Source organism: Camelus ferus, chromosome 23, assembly GCF_009834535.1.
Source record: "Camelus ferus isolate YT-003-E chromosome 23, BCGSAC_Cfer_1.0, whole genome shotgun sequence".
Taxonomy (NCBI): domain Eukaryota; kingdom Metazoa; phylum Chordata; class Mammalia; order Artiodactyla; family Camelidae; genus Camelus; species Camelus ferus.
In genome coordinates this window covers 17406385-17419842 of record NC_045718.1, presented here as the reverse complement: position 1 = coordinate 17419842, position 13458 = coordinate 17406385, and the positions used below count along the sequence as shown (strand labels likewise).

Below are 13458 nucleotides of genomic sequence, written 5' to 3'. Positions count from 1 at the left end.
CTGAGGATGTAATTAGGATATTTAATTCTCATTTTGACTGAAGTGAGCTGCACCGTTCACTTTTTCTGTCATGTAATATAATAAAAATCCCTTTTTTGCCTAAGCCGGTATGGGATGGATTTCTGTCACTTGCAGCTGAATGGGTACTGGCTTGAACAGGTTTGTAGGTGGGAAAATGAAAAGAAGAAGCCAGTAATAAGAGAGTGTATTTGATGGAGCAGCGTTTTGGAAGAAACAGAGAGATGAGAGGAGAACTGTAGAGTCTGTGAAAAGTGGTTTGTGGAAATGAAGATAAGGATGAGTGGATATAGATAAGCTTGGAAGTAAAGGGAGAGGAAGTTGAGATATTTTCATCACCTGTTAAGATGAGAACAGAGATGAGTAGAGATAAAGTTATAATAAAATAGAAGGCTGGAGGGTAAGTTGGAGAAATGACAATGGTACCATGAGTGAACAGAAGATATGAAACAGCATACTACTTCTAGGTATATATTCAAAAGAATTGAAAAACATGCCTTGAAGAGATATTTGCACACCCATGTTCATAGCAGCATTATTCACAATAGCCACAAGGTGAAAACAACCTACATGTCCATTGATGGATGAATGGATACACAAAATGTTGTATCCACATAAAATGAAATGTTATTCAGTCTGAAAAAGAAAGAACATTCAGATACATGCTACAACATAGATGAAACCTAAAGACATACTAAGTGAAATAAACCAGCCACAGGAAGGAAAATACTGTGTGGTTCCACTTATGTGAGGTATCTAAAGTAGTCAACTTCATAAAAACAGGAAGTAGAATGGTGGTTGGCAGGGACTGAAGGAAGGGGGGAATGTGGAGTAGTTGTTTCATGGATATGGGTCAGTTTGGTAAGATGAAAAAGTTCTGGAGATCTGTTGCACAACAATGTGAATACGCTTAACACTTCCGAACTGTACGCTTAAAAATTATTAACTGTAAATTTTATATTACATGTTTTTTTACCACAATTATAAAAACAAAACAAAAGATGTCAAACAGAACGCACAGTCTTGGAGAAGTTGGGGGCAGGGAGCAAATTTGTGGTGGCCAGTAAGCAAGATTTTATTTTCTCAATAATTTAAATGCTATAAAGAAAAAAACTGACAGCTGGATTTAGCGTGTGGTGGGGAAGAATGAATGGGCTAGGTGAAAGCGTTGGCTGGATAAATATAAAAGGAAGTCTCAAGGATGACTGCCTTGAGTCTGTGGGTTGAGAGTTTGACTAACATGACAATGTGGTGGGATCCGGAATGCATAAACGTTAAATCAGGAACTCGAAAAACCCTAAGACTGTGTCTGTTTTCAGGAGTGCACTGACTCCAGGGGGAAAGAATAACATAGGGAAAATGTTTTTCTTTAAAGATAAAATTTATTTGAATGACTAACGTACATGCTATTACATGACATTTTACAAACAACTACAGCTTCTGACAAAGCTTTCAAGGAAACATTGAAATCTTGGATTGTACATCGAAACTTTAGAAATAAAACTTCACTCATGATTTTAAAAATAAAGTGCAAGTTGAAATTACTGAGTGATTATATATTATGAGAAAATCTCAAACCAAGGGGAAATAAGTGAAATGTTAAAACATATCAGAAAAAGATGCTACTGTAAAAATAAAACTAGACTCCCCATCAAACATATGCCCATGATAACCACAGGATATGCTTAATACTTTGCTTAAATAATTAAAAACACACTATAACTAAAAGAGTATGGTAACAGTAAGTATGCTGATTATAAAAGAAGAGTCTGGGCGTGAGGACAGCTCTTTTTAGTTCCACAAAAGGTAACACTTTTCAGAGTTATATAATTGTGTATAGTCAGAGCCCAGCTCCAGGCACATCACAAGTGAGGCTTCGAAAACTTCTTGAAGAGCGTGTGGAGGTAAAACTGGGCTCCCATCTTTATCATCAAGCACACTTTCTTTGTTCCGCTTGAGAATAAGTGCATATAGGAGTTGAAGCTTATGATAGAATCTCACTGATGTTGAGGACATACAAAAAGACTTGCTGATATTAGAATGGCTTCTTTCCAACCGATGTTCAGTTGGGTTCCAAGCAACAAGGCACACTGAAATAGATTAATTTCTATTTAGGAAAGGCATTGCTGCAACTTGAAGTTTAAATATGAGTATCAACATTCTCTTTATATATACCAGCTATAAGTCCTATAAACAATGAAGCATCAAGCTTCAATTAAGCATCAATTAAGTGGTCCTTCTTTGGACAACATGAAGTGAAGCAACTAATAACTAAATTTTTTGTTGATAAATATGAATAAAATAAATGAGGGAGAAGTTGAAACAATGTTCTCATCCTGACTCATTCAAATATTCATTCAACAAATATTTATGTCATAGCTCTACTTTGGGCTCCCACTGCTTTGGACCTGGAGATCACTCTGCAACAGTCTCTCCTATTTCCTTCCCTTTTGCTCACCAGCAACAAGGCATCCTTTATTCCTCAACTGCCACAGCAGTTCTCCTGTGTCTTGTTTTTGGTACTTATTCTTACACTATGAAATGTATATGTCTTATTTTTCTTACTGAAATAAGTTCTAAGAGGGCAGAGGTGGTATCTTTATTTCATATTTTATAGACTGTGAAGGAGAAAGCAGTTTGAAGTCAGATTTGAGCTTGAATTCTACTTTTGCCAATTACTGACCCTGAGACCTTGGCCAAGAGAAACTTTGAGCCTTGGTTTCTCATCTGGGATATTATATTCTCACCTAGGTATTATCTTGGGATAATATACACCTTTCAAAGTTATACTGAAGCAAAATGAGATCAGGCATGAAAGACCCTCAGCATAATGCCTGGGTCTAATAAACCTTCACATGTTCACCCTTATTTTCTCCTGGGAAACTCGAGGGGACCCTTCACGTTGCGTGTCAACCTTTCTATACTTCCTGTCATTCAGTCTTCACCTCTCATGGTGCCTACTTAATACCTTCTTCTTTCTCCTTATATCTCTGATGTCTCAGTTGATCAATTTGCTTTTTATTCAGTGAGAAAACAGAAGCATCAGAAGAGAACCTCCACACATGCTTCTACGATCACATCTCCCTGTATGTTTTGCCGCCTCTCCTGTTGCTAATGCCACACTCCTATGTAAGTTCCCCTGCTTGAGTACAAGATCCCAGTCCTTCTAGCTTGCCCAGATGTGGCTCCAGCAATTCTTCCTTTTCTTTCCTGCCATCATTTCCCCCTTTCCTACTAGATCGTTCTCAACCACTTATAGGATTGGCAACATCACTGCTATTTCTTCATTCTTAAAAAAATACTGCCCTTTACTCTACTTCTTATTCTTGCCATCATTCTATTTATCCTCTCCTCTTCATAGAAAAACTCCTTGAAAGAGTTGTCTGTGGTTGATATCTCTAATTTCTCCCCTTTCATTCTCCCCCAGGCTCATTTCAATCAGGGTTTTGCATCCTTCCTGTACACCAAAACTGTTCCAGTCAAGTTCACCAGCAAAATTTGTGCTGCTAAACACAAATGTCGGTTTTCATTACTGATCTTTCTTGATCTGTATTTGACAGAGTTGATCACCCTCTCCTTCATAAAATTCTCTCTTCGCATGACTTCTAGAACATTGCTCTCTGGAGTCTTCTCCTGTATCAGAGCTGCTTCTTCACCCCTCTGTTGGTTCCTTCTCACTCCACGACTCTTAACGTTGGAGGATCCAGGGCTCAGCAGTTAGACCTTTCCTCTTCCCCAGCCTCTTTTGTCCCTTGCTGGTCATATTTGGTTTCATTATTCTGTACATCCATATATGGAAAAGCTCAAATTTGTGTACTGATCCTAGATCTATTCCCTGAAATGCTGACTTGTACATCCAGCTGCCTTCTCGGCACTTCTACTTGGATGTCTATTAGCTATCTCACATTTACCATCTCCAAAGTGGAACCCCTTGTTTTTCTCTCTAATCCTGCTTTTCCCATTCTCAGTTGTCTTAATTAATGGCAATTCTATCCTTCAATTGCTCAGGCCAAAAAACCCAGGCATCATCTTGACTTTTCCCTTCCACTTTTATCCTGATACAAACTGTTGGCAAACCCCACTGGCAGCATCTCGAAAATGCATGCAGAATTTGACCTCTTCTCACTAGCCTGGTGGTAGCCACTCACAACTTCTTGCCAGGATTTTTGTGATAGAACACATATTGATTCCCCACCTTTCACCCCTGGCTTCCTCCATTCTCTTCTTAATCCAGCCGTTAAAGTGATCACTTGTTTTTCTGCTTAAAACACTCTAAGAATTCTCATCTCAGAATAAATACCAAGTTCATTACAGTGACCTAGCATATGGTCTCTACAGGATCAGTCATCCTCACCTACCTCCCTGTACCTCTCTGATTTCATCTCTACCACTGTCTCCCTTGGTCAGTCCATGCAAGGCCACACTGGCTTCTTGCTGTGCCTGACACAGCAGGGACACACCACCTTATTATGGTCTTTGTGCTTGATCTTCTTTCTTCCTGGAATGCTCTTCCTCTGCAAGGCTAGCTCCTTACTTCACTCTAGTCTTTGCTCAAATCTCATTTTCTGAGTGAAGGCTTCCCTTCCAACTACCCTGCCCCCTCTGTCCCCTTTTCCTGCTTTATTTCTCTTCATAATACTTACCATCTTCTTACTTATTTTATTCTTAGTTATTTTGCTGCTTATTTAAATATTTGTTGAATGGATGAATAAGTTTAAAAAAACCCCAGGGACAGAAGTTGGCAATGTGAATTAGGTAAGTTAAGAATTTCTGTGCATAATTACTAAAGACTTGTGCAACAGAACGTTATACACTGAGTACTATGCTTATTGAGAAATATAAATTTAAGGAAATATTGACATAGAAATTAATAACAATATTCCAAATTTAATTGGATACCAGTTTGTCTTCTGATTAGCTTGCTGGGTTGTATGGATCAACAGAATATACGTCTAGTGTTTCTAAATGAAGATCTTCTTTACGTCTTTCCTTTGTGTAGTAACTGCTAAATGGAAGAAAAAAAGAATTATTTGCTCACTGATTACTATAAAGGTGTAACAGTTGTTTTCTTTCCATAATCCCAACATGGCAAATACTTTTCATGGATGATTTCATTTTATTGTCTTAAATATACTATGATGTAATCACTAAAACCCTCACTTTTTGGAAAGACCCAAAAAATAACTTGCTAAGCTGTTATGTGTCCAAGTCAGAAGTTGACATTAGGCAGCTTTATCCAAGATGTTTAATGACTAAAATCTATGACTCCCAGATCGAAAAAAAATTCATTTTAGAATATGATCATAAATTTACTTTTCTGGGAGCAATCTTCCAATATAACTTAAAAATTTTTTTATATTTGATGTTTACTTCAAAACCCTTGCAAAGTCATACAGCACTAAAAGCTTAAAATGATTTTTAAGATGTTTTTACTTTTATTCTTTGAAAGCACATATAGTTTGCTATGCTTCTAAAACACTTTGCCAAAATTAGCAAAGGACAATAAATATGTGATTGTGCAGTGGGGAAGGTAGAGCTCAAATGATAAAACACATGCTTAGCATGCACAAGGTCTTGGGTTCAATCCCCAGCACCTCCTCTAAAAATAAATAAATAAATAAGCCTAATTCCCTCCCCCCAAAAAATAAAAATATGAAAATGAATATATGTATGTATAGGCAGGACTGCTGTACACCAGAAATTGATCTATTATAATTGACTGTACTTCAATTTTAAAAAGTGTGATTGTGCTATAATGAAGAACTCTGAAATAAAGCACTACAAAATTACTGGTGAGAAAAATTACTATCAAAGCGTACTTACAGCATGTCACTCACTATCACATTTAAGAGGTCAACTTACTTATTTAAGAGGAATATACATTAAGATGACTAATAAATGGTAATTTTTAGGTCAATATGAAGTTTAGGTTTTATTACAATATCTTAGATGACAAGAAAAGAATTACATAGTCTCTTCCTCAAATGTTTGAGTGACTTTTCAAAATATCTAATTTTGTTACTACACATCCATTTTAAATGATCCATTTCCCATCTCACAAAAAGTATTTAAGGCAGCTCAAATGTCTATGTCAACTATCAGAAAATGAACTGAAGTCAGTTAGAAATTGGACATAGAACAAATGAGTGATGCTTAGGAATTAAGTTCAACATAAATTTGGTTCCCATCAACTGCGACACTTAAATATAGTATTTGCTATAACTATGTTAATAAACTTAATAATCAGACTGCAACATTTTGAATTTTTTGAGTTTGTAGGCATTGCTGAAGTTTGCAAAGTTTTCTACATATGCAGTGCCCTGATAGCAAACTTAGTAGCTGGAAGGAAAGATATAGAGACCACATTTTCTATTTATTTAAAATTTTAATTACTCTAAAATTATCTTCTGACTTCCTGTGAGGAAAGCCACACAAATGACATCCTTACTTTTGTTTTCTTGGGACCTTTTTCTCTCTTGGATTCTATGAAACTATTTTCTCCCAAATTTCCTCTTCCCTCTGACTGTTCCTTCTCCTCCTGCCACTTAAACATTACTGCCCTTCTGAGATCTGTTCTCATCTATATTTTAAACTTTTATGTTCTTCTTGGTCCCAAAGTTTCAACTGTGATTTAAATGTCACCTACCTGAGTCCAAAGCCCCTCTCGAGTCCTACCTATGTCATGGGTGCTTCAAAGTAACAGGTCAGACCTGCGTCTTTCCCCCACAAACCTGTCCCTCTCCTTTTTTGGTGAACCACTGGGTTTACCCAGTGACATCAGCTTGAATCATTCTTTGTGCCTGCCTCCTTTTCCCCACATTCAGCAATTCACTAAATCTGATCTTTATGGTAAAGATACTTTGCACAGCTGTTTCATCTTCTTGATCCCCACCACTGCTGCTTTGGTTGAGACCCCACTACTACCCACTCTTCTGAAAATACAAATCTGAACATACTGTTTCCTTGTTTAATCTCCTACAGGGTAAAGACCCAACTCCTTGTCCTGGCACGCAAGGCTTTGGATGATCTAGCTTCTGGCCACCTTTCTAGATCTCCTCAATGTTAAATTAAACATTAGTTCCACGGGATGTTAAAAGCATTATGCAAGAAAAAAGAGTTCTGCAGTTCAGTTGAGTTAGTTTGGAAGAGTATTTTTTTTTAATTAAACAGGCTTCTTTATTGTAGGACTTCAAACAGTCTCATGATCATTGCGAATCTCCGTAAGAAAAATGTAGTATGAAGTGTTTCCCAATCTCATTTGGTCATAGGACACTGTTACTCCTGAAATCAGTTATAGGACCAAGGATATGTGATGCACACTCTGATAAACACTGCAGCCTAAAGCTCATCCCAGTTGCAGACCCTCGAAAGACCTTCTGTGCTCAGGCTCTTCCAGGCTTTGAACAAACTATCCAGGTTCAAAGATACCGCCATTATACAGATTCAGTGTAACCCTTCAAGAGTTGCACTAGGCATTATAAAACCACAAACAGTGTAATTAGATGGCACTGGTGGCATACTAAATGATGGATCCAGGTGACTTGGCATGTTAAAGTAACTTTGCTGGAGTTTGCAGATGACAGGTTTGGGGTGACGTCATCCCCCATTGCAGGTTACCTAAGACCTGACAAGACTTCACGTGATTATCCTCCCTAATGCTAACATGTTCAGAGACTTAAGAATCTGTGTACAAGGAATATTTCCAGGCTGATGCTTGATGGTATCATTTGCTGAAAATGTATCCTTTGCACATATCACAATACTCTGTAATTTCCACAAAACTTAAGTGTCAGAGGGGTCATTTATGCCACTCTTCCACCTAAAATTATGCCACCTTCACTTTCAATCACCATCACATGTACTATTCCTTAGTCATGTCAGATGCTTATGCCATTCTCATAATATATGGTGGAATAACAAGCTCTGGGTCTTTACTCTAAATGCTCCTTCTACCTGGAATAACTTTCTCCCCTTGTCCATACTCTCTTGAAGCTCACCTGAAACATCTCCTCCACTATGGAATCCTTTCTGATCAAAATTCCCAAGTATTGACCATTTGCTTGTGTCCCCACCAAATATCACACAACCCACTACGGCAACATTACTTTATGCATACAAATGTTTAAAAATTAATAAATTAAAAATAAATGCTAAAAGTATGTCTAAGTTCTAGACAATAAAACATAACATAACGAAACATAGAAACCTAGTAATGTATTAAGTCATCATGAAAACAACAGCTGAGTGAGTTAAAGATTACTTGAACAAGTAGAAAGGCCTAGTATATTTCTGAATGGGAAAGCATTATAGAAAATATGCCAATTCTCAAAGACTAATCCATAGATTCAAATGCAATCACAAAATATCTGTTTTTAGAAAATGGCAAGTCGTCTAAAACTCATCTGTAAGAACAAACAGAAGATAGTAGAAAGGAAAAGCCCAAAAAATAATAAACAGTGAGGGGCTTCTTGCCTTATCAGATATTAGGATAGGAGACTATTTAAACGCAAAGTGGTTTGTGATGGAAGAATGGATGGATCAATAAAATGAAAAAGGAGTCCAGAAACACAATATATCCAGATACATTAATTATTTGATATACGATCAAGTTAGACCTAATTTCCAGAAGGTCATATGGCAATATTTTTTAAGCATCTAACGTTCATACACTTATCCCTAGCAATTCTAGAAATCTAGGCTAAGGAAATAAGTATGAGAAAAGTTTATTCAGGTTTTTCTCATACTGTATTCATTATCAAAATAAATGTGGAAGCAACCTAAAATATCTACAGTACAGAAATACATATAATTGAACAATATGCTATTAAGTACCTAAAAAGAAAACATGATTTAAAGACACAAGAAAAACTGTACATTAAGCTAAATAATTTTTTTTAAAAAGGCTGGAGACTATAAAGCTAAAATTTCAGTTTTAAAGGGGAAAACGGAGAAAGAATATAAGAAAATGATCAGATAGGAATATACCCAGTATCTGCAGTTGTTATGACTGGGGATTTTTTTTTTCTATTTTCTAGATATTTTATTGCGTGTCATCTGAATAAACATCATTCAAATAAAATAAGAATTTGTTATTTTTTAAGTTCTTACAGAAAGAGTCTTCTATTTAACACAAGATACCTTATTACAGTTACCACATTGCAATATTTATTTCATATAATTTGTGCTTCTGTGTTTAGTTTCAGGCAAGGAGTCAAAACCTTTTATGCTTTTTGGTCAAGTATGCGCTGAACTTACCGGCGTCCTCTGTATTTTAGTATCATGCATAAGGAGACAATAACCAAGCAGATGAGAACCACTCCACCTACAGAAAGACCTAGAAAAGAAAACGGAGTGTCAAATGCTAGAAAAAATGTGATCATCATTGTTTGAAGTGATTGTGGGGCCTAGTCCTAGTAGGGGAAGATATGTTATGTGACTTTTATGCTTATCTTTTCTTGGCCATAAATACCGAATTCATGAATGAGCATATGTGGGCTTAAAGTTTTTCGGATTCAACCCTGGTTAACACTTAATCTAAAGCACCAAGCATTTGATCACAGGGTTCCAGTCAAGCTCGTGTTGAGCTTTTCTGTTCCTTTCAGTTTTATTAGTAATATTCTCATCACTGGGGTGAAATTAGGAGCTCAGGACATGAGGATCCTATCACCTTGCACAACATTTAACTCTCAGTTGTGAAATATATTTTGCTGCTGCAGAATAAGCCAGTCTATTTTGATAGTAACCAAATCATGCAAAAGATCAAGAGTTTAATGTAAACTAAGCTTTCAATATAGACACTGGGAATGGCTATTTAAATCATTTATTCCATTCTATCCAAAGGTGACAGTTTGTGATGTGAAGTGCACATTAAAAAATCCTTAAAACACCAAAAAAGATAATTTCTTATAAGTGAAAAAAAATTAACAGGCCAGATACAGGGCCTCAAATTATACTTTTTTTCATATATAAAACACCATTAGAAGTCTTCTTCAAGTATTTAAGAAAACTTACCACCAAGAAGAGGAGAAAGTGAGCCTACAAAGAATACAAAAATTACAAAAATGTTAGTCTAGCTGCGTGGTTCCACGCAGCTCAGAGTCCCAGGGTAACGTCCCCGAAGTTAACACACAGCTCCCTCCTCTCTAAATCTACTTAAAAAGATGTACTGGAAACCTGGATTATACCCAATCTTCCTTCATTTCTTGTGTAAAACTGCCATTGGATTAAAAAAAAAAGATTTTTTTTTTCACTTTAAGTTGGGGTAGTTCACTAATGAAAAAAACAATAAACTCAACTTTATAATCAGGGATTTCCCAGGTTGGAATGCAAACATTAACTGTTACAACAGGTTGGTTAATGTATTTTTGGAGATCCCTGTCATATTAGTAAGCACTTGTTAATGAAGATTCAGGAATAACGGAAGTCTCAGCAGCCAACTGCTTTCAAAATACAGTTGGTTCTCCATATCTGTATCTGCAGATTCAACCAACCACAGACAGAAAATATTGGAAAAATCAAAAAATTCCAGAAAGTTCCAAAAAGCAAAACTTGAATTTACTATAAGCTCATTAACTATTTACATAGTATTTACAATGCATTAGGTATTATAAGTAATCTAGAAATGATTTAAAGTATATGGAAGGATGTGCACAGGTAACATGCAAATACTATACCATTTTATATAAGAGACCTGAGCATCTGCAGATTTTGGTATCCAAGGGGGTTCTGGAACCAAGCCCTCTGCGGATACCACGAGATAACGGCATAAGGTTGTTAGTTTTGCACCTTTTCAGTTAGTGCTCTTCTCTCTTTATGTTCTGTCTTTACTTCTCCCATCCTCAGAATAGACCACCAACTTCAAATTCGTCTGTTACTGCACCACTGGTCACAGTCCGAAGCCAGTTTAAAACCCAGGAGTCCCTAACATTGAGGGGTACCCCTTACTCTCTTCTCTCCAGTGAAACGAGTAGGAGCTTAGTGAAGCCCTTTGTACTCACTTGGTGATTTGCAAACAGCCAGGGGAGGGTTCCATCGGTGATCTTCCTGACACTGGCTCTGAGGACTGCCTTCCAGGGTATACCCATCTTCACACTCTAGAGTGACGACAGCTCCATACTGATACATCTTGCCAGGCTCTAGCCCATTCTGGATTCCATTTATATGCTCTGGGAAGCTACAGTTCACCTCTGAAATCAAAGGAATCGCGTTGAAGCTGGGTCATACTTTGGCTTTTTGCCATGAGCATAAATACTGCCCTTAATGGAAAGATTTATGAAACCAACTTAGTTTATTCTCAGTTAGTAAATCTTCACTGAAACACAAAATGATGTCCTAGGCATAGACTTTTAGCATCAGCCATCTACATCAATAACTTCCAGGTAATTATGCCAGACTACATTCCTTCTTTGTGCTTTAGTTTCTAAGCCAAAATGATAATTTTAGTGGCTTCTTCGAGAAACTATGAGGGCTGAAAGGGTCATGTTAAGAACTCTGAATTATTGCTCCGTCAACTTCTACTCTTATTATCTAATTCTTCTTACTTGTAAATGCTTCCTCATTTCTGCTTCCATCTTTTCAGTGTAGGGGTCAATAGTGTGAGATTTTGGATTTGAACTTGACTCTAGGACTTCCTAGCTGTGTGACTTTGGGTAAGTTACAGATCTCTCCATTCTGCGGGGATCTCATCTACAATACGGGAACAATCAGGGCACCAGTTTCATATAGTTCTCATGAGGATTAAATGAGATAATGCATGCAAGGTGCACAAGGCACAGTATCCAGCATGTGGTAAAAAGTGCTTAGCAAGTGTTCGATATTAACTCACTACTCACATTTCATATGCATTGCTAATGATAATGAAAAAGATATTCTGAAACTTTTATAAAAAATATATCTATAATCTTACCACCACTTAGAGGAAATACACTGTAACAATCATTGTACTTTTTACTAGTATTTTGCCAGATGCACACTTACCATAATGTAACCACGGTGTAAATTCAGTTTGTACCTTAGTTTTTTAATTTATATAGACTTCAACTTTCCATATTTAAATGACTAAGTGATAGCTCAGATAGACTAGAGCCTCAGACACTTTCTTATTTTGCAATATTTAGATTACTTGATGTATTAATCCAATTAAATCCAATTAGATTAATTCAATTAAATGCATTTAACTAAATGGTCCAATTAATGCATTTATTTGGCTATTTTAAGTGGAAAGTAGCTAACAAATATATCTATTTGGGACAAATTTGATTTAAAAATAAGGAAAAATAAATAAACAACAAACCTTTACAATAAGGGGCAGGTCGGTTCCAGGTTCCCTCGTATGTGCAAAGAAGGAGTGCTTCACCTACCAGCAGGTAGCCTTGGCTGCAAGTGTACAGGACTGACATCCCAGGAGAAAATCGAGCTATGTCTCCACCAGTATGATTCCCATTGGGGATCTTAAATGGATGCTGACATCCTGTGAAAGCTTAGATACCAATATAAAAGGACCTTTAATTTAGTACAGAGGAACACATAGCCAATGCTATCTGTGGGTCATAGCAATACAGAATGAAGGCAGGCAGCAAGCCAACTGACTGGTTTCTAGAAATATTCATTCCACCCAGATCAAGCAGGACTCAGGAGAGATTTGCATTTCCTACCTATATCATATATGATCTGGAGACAAATCTCAAATGTAAGATGATGAAACATCAATGGTTTAAGCCCACAATTTTAATCTATCAACCAATAATATTCTTTTCTTTTCTTTTCTTTTCTTTTAAATGGTAGAAAGGCTGCAGTCAAGGGTCACACACTCAAATGCTTACAGAAGCTGACAAGTGAAGCCACCAGATATGATAAGTCAGAAAGCATCTGTCCTTCTAAAAAGGGTAGCCACTGCGCATTTCAAGCTACTAGTGCCTTGCAGAAAAGCAATGGCTGCCCTTCCTATATCACAGATTCACCCTTTGTCTTGGGCAGTGGAGACTGGTTTCACTTTAAATAAGACTACTGTGCTAGCCAGAGAAAACAGTTTTGAACTCAGTTCTTGGGTCACCGACTGGCAGCCTCTGTTGTAGATAGATACTAATGGAGGTAAAATTACCAATGATAACTAAAATTACAAGAAAGACAATTCAGTGGATTTGAAGGCCAGCTCCATTCTACAGAACATCCAAAGATCTCTTTCTGGCTAGTATCACAGCCTTAAATATCAAATTATCAAGTAATATTACTGCCAAACAATTGCACTCCCCAAAAGGTATGTGCATTTTCCTATTCTAAATTAATAAAAAATAACAAACTGGGGAGACTCCATCAATTTAGAAGTTAACCATTATCTTTTCATGTACTTTTGTTCAACACACTTAGAAAGGAAAGGGAAAAAATCATGAGGTGAGATGGTAAGGCAGGTATTTCATAAAATAATGATTACATCTTAACTTT

The 13458-nt window shown here is 36.7% G+C and overlaps 1 protein-coding gene across 6 annotated transcripts in view; it reads right to left on the bottom strand.

Annotated features, from left to right (window-relative positions):
• Positions 1-1380: 1380 nt before the first annotated feature.
• CR2 (complement C3d receptor 2) overlaps positions 1381-13458 on the bottom strand; it is a 30967-nt gene continuing 18889 nt past the window's right edge. For 4 of the 6 annotated variants that reach the window (XM_014568354.2, XM_032467080.1, XM_032467079.1 and 1 more), the window contains 6 exons: positions 12311-12496; positions 11016-11204; positions 10030-10053; positions 9274-9352; positions 4918-5023; positions 1381-2108 (listed from right to left, as the gene is read on the bottom strand). In XM_014568354.2, coding sequence (XP_014423840.1) covers positions 4933-5023; positions 9274-9352; positions 10030-10053; positions 11016-11204; positions 12311-12496 — 569 coding nt within the window. In that variant the 3' untranslated portion in view covers positions 1381-2108; positions 4918-4932. The remainder of the gene's footprint in view (positions 2109-4917; positions 5024-9273; positions 9353-10029; positions 10054-11015; positions 11205-12310; positions 12497-13458) is intronic. The other 2 variants (XM_014568355.2, XM_014568356.2) reach the window with 1 other exon arrangement.